The sequence below is a fragment of the Silene latifolia genome, chromosome 9, assembly GCF_048544455.1.
Source record: "Silene latifolia isolate original U9 population chromosome 9, ASM4854445v1, whole genome shotgun sequence".
In the NCBI taxonomy this organism is placed as follows: Eukaryota; Viridiplantae; Streptophyta; class Magnoliopsida; order Caryophyllales; family Caryophyllaceae; genus Silene; species Silene latifolia.
In genome coordinates, this window is record NC_133534.1 from 103,052,803 (window position 1) to 103,061,477 (window position 8,675).

Here is an 8,675-nt window from a genome sequence, read left to right on the forward strand (position 1 = left end):
TCTGGACAGGATTTCCATACTTAAAACAAAAAGCAATGGTGACATTGGGTCGCCTTGTCGTAGACCTTTCTTACCAGAGAAATATCCAACAGAACTACCATTGATTTTGAGGGAGTAGTGAGCATTAGTAACACAAACTGTAATCCAATGAATGAACTGAGCAGGAAATCCCAGAGCCTCCAGCATTTTCTGTAAGAATCCCCAGTTCACAGAGTCGAAGGCCTTCTGTATATCTATTTTAATCATACATCTGGGAGAGATGTGACTCCTAGAATAGCCCCTAACAAGCTCTTGAGTAAGCAGAGTATTATCAAAGATAGATCTCCCCTTCACGAAGGCAGCTTGTTCCGGGCCAACTAAGATAGGAAGGACAGTTCTAATTCTATTAGCAAGAATTTTACTAATGGTTTTATATATAGTAGAGCAACAAGATATAGGTCTGTAATCAAGAACTGAAGTTGGGTGAGCTTTCATAGGAATTAAGGTTATGAGAGTAGAGTTAATACTCTTCAAAAGCTTTCCTGTGCAAAAGAAATCCAACACAGCATTAGTGAAATCTTTCTGAATGTTGTCCCAAGCACTATTGAAAAAACCAGATGAGAAGCCGTCAGGGCCAGGGCTTTTATTCGAGGCAATAGAGAACAAGGCATCTTTTATCTCAGTTGGACTAATGGGAAGGGTAAGAGCATGCTGGTGTGTTAAATCAAGGCAGGGACCAGCTTGTAAAACACCCAAATCAGGATCAACAACCGTGCCAGGAGAGCCTAATAAATGTTTGTAATAACCAAGAAATGCATCTTCAATAGAATCAGCATCAGTGCACCAGGTTCCAAACATATATTGGATTTTTGCAATATTGTTAGTACTTCTTCTGATAGCCACTTTAGAGAAAAAATAGGAAGTGCACCCATCCATATCCTTAATATCATGCTCCTTAGCCCTCTGGCTTAACATACTGAGTTCAGCTTTTTTGAGGGTACAATAATGTTGAGTTAAATCAGTTTCTTCCATCTGCAAGTGCTCATTAGTAGGATCAAGCTGAAGAGATTACTGGCAAAGTTTCAGTTTGCTCCTAGCATCAGCAACTCTAGTAGCCAAATGGGAGTAAGATGTTGCATTAAGGCATTTAAAATGTGGTTTCAACATTTTAAGATGGGTAATCAGTTGAAACATTTTGGTACCAGGTACCTTATCAGCCCATACCCGTGTGATAATATCCTTAAATTTAGGATCCTCAGCCCATAAGTTTAAGAACTGAAAAGGTTTTGGTTTAGAAGAGAGATTAGGATCCATAGTAATCACTAAAGGAGAATGGTCAGAAACACCTGGAGGTAAAGCTTCAACAAAAGAGGAAGGAAAACAAGATAACCAAGTAGTATTAACAAGAACTCTATCAAGTTTCATCCATTTCCTAAATCCCGCATGATGTTTGTTAGACCAGATGAAAGCACAACCAACAGTGTGTAAGTCTACCAGGCCAGCATCCCAAATACAATCATTAAACTCATCAATCTCAGGAAGAGAAGGAGGACAGTCACTGATCCTTTCCTCCACAATTCGAACACAGTTATAATCACCAGTAAGAATCCATGGATAAGGGCCAGGATTAAAAGACCGTATATGCTGCCATAAGTGATGCCTAGAGCTGCCATCATTAGCTCAATACACATAGGTAATGAAAAAAATCAGGTTGTGAGAAATGACTTTAAGAGTTATCCACTGAGAGCCTTCACTAATTTGTAATAACTGAAAGAGATTAGGTCGCCATAGGACCCAAAGTCTCCCATTATAATGAGAATTGTAACTATGAATAAGGGAAAATTTGTTAAAATACTTCATAATTTTCCTTAAATTATGGACCTTAACTCTGGTTTCCATAATCCCAATAATATCCAATTTATTCTTAAAGAACAAATCCATAACTTCACACTGCTTGAGACTATCATTCAAACCCCAAATATTCCAAGACCCAATCTTCATGGAGAAGGTAAAGGAGGATGGTCATTAGTACCCTTAAGATCTTGTATGTCCAAACTGTGAACCCTTGGTGCAATAGTAAGTCGAACTGGAATATCTTGCATTTCAGGGTTAGGGGCGATCTTAACAATAATATCATTGCCACTAGCATCTTGGTGTAAGAGGAGGGAAGAGTCATGGATCAGAGGTCCACCAAACTTATCTCCCACCACTGGTCTAAGGTCAGTCCTACTAGAGCCATTCATGTCCTGAGTAGGGTGCTGGGCAGGAGATCCTAGTGGATTCACCATCCCATTATGCTGAGGTGAATGTAACGCCCGTGGACTGACCACCAAAGGAGCCTGAGTCATAACCTGAGCTAGGTGCTGGTCGCGAGACCCTTTAGAAGTCTCAGTTCCACCATACTCAGGATGCTCAGTAACACTCACTGGAGCGGTTTCTGCTACAACCTGCTGATCCGAGGATTTGAGGACTGCAGCATAAGTTTTTGGTGCACTAACTACAGTTTATCCTTCTTCTTGTGGTGTAACCTGCATTGTTTGTGCTCATGACCAAGTTTCTTGCAGTGGGAACAAAAATAAGGCATCCATTCCACTTCAATTTTCTGAAGTAAGGTGCCTCGAAATGGGGAATGTAGTAACAAATGATCAGGAACAGGCTTAGAAACATCCATTTCAATTACCACCCTAGCAAAACCCAGACGTTCTTTGTGCGTGGTCACAGGATCAGCGTATAGGGGTTTCCCTAATTTACTAGCAATCTTACTAAGGGCAGTAGATGACCAAAACACAGGATCCAAATCCAATAACAGGACCCATACAGGGACGACAGAAACAGCATCTAGTTCTAAACCAAATGTAGCGTGCCATTTCTTCAAAACTAACATACTAGAGTTTAATTTCCAACAGCCACCACGAAGGATAGTTTGTAAATCATCATCCCTATCAAATCGAAAGTAAAACCATCCTTTTTTAAAGTACAATACATCAGGCAAATTAACATGACTCCAATGTTTCTTCACAAAGTCTTTTACCTGAACCAAGGTAGGCTTAGAACCCAGAAATTGACCAACCAGAGTATGTTGCCAGTAATCAATTTCACCTTGAATGTCTGATTCCTCAATTATGACTTCATTATCTTTCTTCCTAGGATTATCCATTACATGTAGCTCCGTTCCTACTTGCGAGCGCGCCATAATACGATCCTTCCATGAGGCTTTAGGAAGAGGATCAGGTACAGGGCGTCCATCCTTAACTGGTGGTATAGGAGCAGCAGCAACACTAGAGGAAGAGTCCTTTGATCCAATAGCCAGAGGAGTATTAGATTTTTGTTTCTGAAGTGCGGATTGAACTAGTATGTTAATGGTATTAGGAGCAGGTGTGGGATGAGATGAAGAAGGGAGAGTGGAATGAGTAGAGGGAGTAATCGGATTAATTGCAGATCGTCCTTGCCGAAGAATTTAGGGAGGGTCGACGGGTTGTTTTTGTCTAGCCATGCCGGAAAAGTAGCTTACGAAGTAAGCAACTCAGGGAGAGTCTCTCTCTAGACCCAGCATTTACTTGAGCATGTTTTTAATAGCTATCCAGTGTGTTTCACCTGGATTGACTTGGTACCGACTCATTATACTCAATGCATATGCCACGTCTGGACGTGTGCATATCATGGCATACATGATTGATCCTATGGCTGATGCATAAGGAACACGACTCATGCGCTCGACCCCTTCAGGTGTCTTGGGTGACTGAGACTTGCTCAAATGCATCCCAGACGTCATTGGAAGGTTCCCCTTCTTGGAGTTGGTCATGCTGAACCTTTCAAGAATCTTATCTAAATAAGACTCCTGACTTAGTGATAACATCGGTCGTGATCTATCTCGATAGATACGGATTCCCAATATGCATTGTGCCTCACCCAGATCTTTCATCTGGAAATGGTTCTTCAACCATCCTTTTACCGAAGATAAGAGAGGAATGTCATTCCCAATCAAGAGTATGTCATCGACATACAATATCAAGAAAGCAATCTTACTCCCACTCGACTTGACATATAAGCATGGTTCCTCGACTGATCGAGTGAAACCATACTCTTTTATCACCTGGTCGAAATGATGATTCCAACTTCGAGAAGCTTGCTTAAGTCCATAAATGGAACACTTAAGCTTGCACACTTTCTTAGGATTTTCAGGATCTATGAAACCTTCGGGTTGCATCATGTAAAACTCCTCCTCCAAATAACCGTTTAAGAAGGTGGTTTTCACATCCATTTGCCAAATTTCATAGTCATGAAATGCGGCAATCACTAAGATTATCCAAATGGAACGCAGCATAACTACGGGTGCATAAATTTCATCATAATACAATCCGTGCACTTGGGTGAAACCTTTTGCCACTAGTCGTGCCTCATAGGTATCTGGTTGCCCCTCTACAGAATGCTTTATTTTGTAAAGCCATTTAGACTGAAGAGGTCGTACCTTGTTAGGTAAATCAACAAGATCCCATACGTCATTCTCATACATGGAGTCCATCTCGGATTGCATGGCTTCAAGCCATAGCTTTGAGTCGGAACAGGCCATGGCACCTTTATAGGTAGCGGGTTCATTACTCTCTTGGAGAAAAACGTCATTTTCCTCGACCATACCAATGTATCTGTCTGGAGGATTAGAAACTCTACGCGACCTCCTAGGTTTTTGAGGAATATTAACCGTGTCATCAGTTGAAGGAACAACTTTCTCCATCTGTTCCTCAGTTGTTGGTTCTTGAATCTCCGATAGCTCGAAGGTTCTATTACTCGACTTGTTCTCGAGAAATTCTTTCTCTAAGAACTTTGCACTAGCCGCAACAAAAACTCGATGTTCGGTAGGCGAATAGAAGTAATGACCAAACATTCCTTTTGGGTAACCAATAAAGTATGTCTTGACCGATCGTGGGCCGAGCTTATCCTCGTGTCTCCACTTGACATAAGCCTCGCAGCCCCAAACCCGAATAAAGGACAAGTTAGGGACCGTTCCCTTCCACATTTCATATGGAGTCTTGTCAACAGCTTTAGATGGACTTCGGTTAAGTATAAGAGCAGCTGACAAAAGAGCAAAGCCCCATAATGAATCAGGTACTACCGTGTAAATCATCATGGATCGAAACATATCAAGTAATGTTCGATTTCTCCGTTCGGACACACCATTTAATTGAGGTGTTCCAGGTGGAGTTAACTGTAAAACTATTCCACAGTCTTTAAGGTGTTGATCAGACTCATTTGAAAGATATTCGCCACCCCGATCTGAACGGAGTGCTTTAACCTTTCTTCCCAGTTGGTTCTCAACCTTATTCTGGTATTCCTTGAATTTTTCAAAAGATTCACTTTTATGCTTCATTAAGTAGACATATCCGTATCTACTCAAATCGTCTGTGAAAGTGAAAAAATATCTATAGCCATCTCTAGCTATGATTGACATAGGTCCACATACATCAGTATGTATAAGTCCTAATAGGTCACTAGCGCGCATTCCAACACCTTTGAAGGAAATTCGAGTCATTTTGCCGATAAGACATGATTCACACGTGCCAAATGAAGAAAAATCAAATGTGGAGATAGTTCCACTCTCGATGAGTTTCTTTACACGTTTTTCATTTATGTGTCCCATTGGACAATGCCATAGATAAGTTTGATCTTTGTCACCAAACTTTAATTTCTTATTATTCACATGCAATATTTCTGTGGTTTGATCTAAGATATAAATTTCATTCATGGAAACTGCTTTGCCATAAACCATTTCATTAAAAGAGAAAATACAGCTATTGTCCTTTATTGAAAATGAAAAACCGTCTTTATTAAGTACGAAAATAGAAATAATATTCTTAGATAAACTAGGTACATAGTAACAGTTATATAAATATAACTCAAACCCACTAGGGAACTGGATTACGTATGTTCCTTTTGAGACTACAACAACTCGTGCTCCATTCCCGACTCGCAGGTCCACATCACCCTTTGCGATGGGTGTGATGTTTTTTAGGCCCTGCAAATGATTACACAGATGAGAACCACAACCAGTATCAGGTACCCAAGTTCCGAAACTTGCATGGTTAATCTCAATCATATGAATATAAGATGACATACCAACAGGAGTGACGCGGCCTGCTTTTATGTCCTCACGGTACACGGGACAGTTCCTCCTCCAATGCCCAGTCTTGTGACAATGGTGGCACTCAACGTTACCGTCCTTGCTCTTTGCCTTGCCTAGTGAGCCACTAGTCTCACCAAGCCCACTCTTACCGTTTCCTGACTTTTTAAACTTTGGATTTCCTACTGTTAGGTCGTCGTGAGCCTTGCCCTTACCCTTATTCTTGTTGGAAATCATGAGAACATCTTGCTTCATGCTCCCACTCAATTTCATATCCTTCTCGGTCTGTACGAGAAGTGAGTGTAGCTCATGAGGACTTTTCTTCATGTCATTCATGTAGTAATTTGCCGTGAAGAGGGCAAAACCATCATGAAGTGAATGAAGCATACGGTCAATGACTATGCTCTCACTTATTTTGCAATCAAGTGCCTCCTGTTTCTCGACATTCTCAATCATGTTATGAATGTGTGGGCTAACCGGTTGGCCCTTCTGGAGTTTCGCATCAAAGAAGCGACAGGTATGCTCATAAGTAACGATTCTCGGTGCTTTTGAGAACTCATTAGTAAGCGTGGTGAAAATCTTGTTTGCACCTTGGGCAATGAAGCGTCTTTGCAAATTAGTTTCCATTGCAAAAATGAGTACGTTCTTTATCGCACCCGCTTCCATAACGAAGTCACTATAAGCAATTGACTCGTTTGCTCTTTGCATTGGGGCATGGGTTTGGCGGTATTGGCTCAGTTAAGTACTTGAGCTTACCGTCAGCAATGGCAGCATTCCGCAATGATGCCTCCCAGTCCGCAAAGTTGGACCCGTCATTCTTCAGTCGTGTGAACTGATTCATGTGGTCCATGAAAGCTTTTAGCCAGGACTCGCGTCCAAGTGTGGCACTTGGCATAGGGATTTCGTTATTTCCAGCCATTTGTTGTAACAGTATTATCAATATAAAATGAATTCTACACTGCGAAAAAGAAGAAGAAAAATATAATAAGCATACTCATCGTTATGATTTAAGGCTAATGCAAAATTGTTATAAGCGAAGACTCAAGCATTTATACAATTGACCTCCCTCAAGAATTATATAAATGATCCCAAGACTCAATTATCTGTAAATTGATAAGCCAACCTCTTGGCTAATTCTACTATTAGAATTCTTGGTTGATAAATTTCTGTAAATTCTATCTATAGTCCATCGTAATCAAGAGAAACTCTTCGAATTATAATGTTGAGGTAAACTAAGTCAACACAAACTACTTACCCAACGTAGAAGAGGTCATATGGAGAGTAAGGTCCTATATGCCTACCGACGAAGAAGGGATTCATAGCTGTTTGGCCTATAAAGACTAGTCTAAATTTCAGTTTTAGAGGAAGATCCCATCAACTTTATTTTAATTCATTTTAAGTGAACTAATATCTAGCATATGAGAATGAATAAACTAAGGTGATGGCTTAAAAATTTTGTGACATCTTTATGTCCATGAAAACTAACATACAATCTATATCAGTCAATTTTCATGCATATAATTAGTAGGTGGTTTGGTTTAGGCGGAAAATGAGGCACTAATTATCATGCGAAGAAAAGCAATAAGAATGGAAAAACGTAAAACAAAAACAAAGTCCTAGTGTGGCCTATCTACCAAAATGAACATAAATACAACTTTGGAATCCTTCCTAGGTCCCGAGAAGCTTGTCTTGATGTTCCATCTTGGTCCATGTAGCGGGAGTGAGCAATCCAATCTCCATCTTTAGTCTTCTTAAAATTACAATTAATAAATTACAAAATAAACCTATTTACATTCTAAATTCAAAAACAATACTAAAGAAAAATAAAGGAGATTCGAGATCTCAAAATTACATTAAAATTATGTTTCCATCATTACGAAAACATAATTACTTATGGCCACACTAGATAATACAAAATTACAACCGATTGCAAAAATACGTAAATAAAACAATTCAACAATTCATTCAACTAAATAAAAATGCATCAACTATAAATTAAACATTCAAGACATAAGTCCTTAATTATGTAGAGTAATTTATCAAAACCACCTATTTAAATGATCAAATTATGTGACAATTCCTCAATTACTCACAATAATTCCAATCTTAATTTACATTAACTAGTGATATGAATTAATCCAACATTATTTTAAACCTCTTTAAAATAATTGGGTATCTTTAATTTTGTGAACTTTTTTCACAACAAACAATCATACATAATAAAAGTAATGTATAATTATAATTGACAAAAAAACTAACAATTTTTTTTTTATTAATTGCTCTCGGCAAATAAAAAAAAACAGAAAACAGTTTTTTTTTTTTATTTCATCTCGGCATTCAACCAAAAAATCAAAAACAGCCTTTTCTTTTTTTTTTTCTTACTCACGGCTTTCAGCCAAAATACAAAAAAAAAACAGGTTTTTTTTTTTCTTTTTGGCTCTCGGCATTCATGCCAAAAATTAAGAAAACGTTTTTTTTTTCTTTTCTTGCTCACGGCATTCATGCCCTAAAAAAAACATTTTTTTTTTCTATTTTTTCGAGAAAAACAACCCTTTTGACAATGAACAAATTTGTTTAATGT

At 38.9% G+C, this 8,675-nt stretch overlaps 1 protein-coding gene across 1 annotated transcript; it reads right to left on the reverse strand.

Annotated features, from left to right (window-relative positions):
- Positions 1-1,047: 1,047 nt before the first annotated feature.
- Positions 1,048-1,980, reverse strand: LOC141601428 (uncharacterized). Its single transcript, XM_074421712.1, has 2 exons — positions 1,835-1,980; positions 1,048-1,645 (listed from the first exon to the last, which is right to left on the reverse strand). Exons 1-2 carry the CDS (start codon positions 1,978-1,980, stop codon positions 1,048-1,050), a joined length of 744 nt encoding a protein of 247 aa, XP_074277813.1.
- Between the last annotated feature and the right edge of the window lie 6,695 nt (positions 1,981-8,675).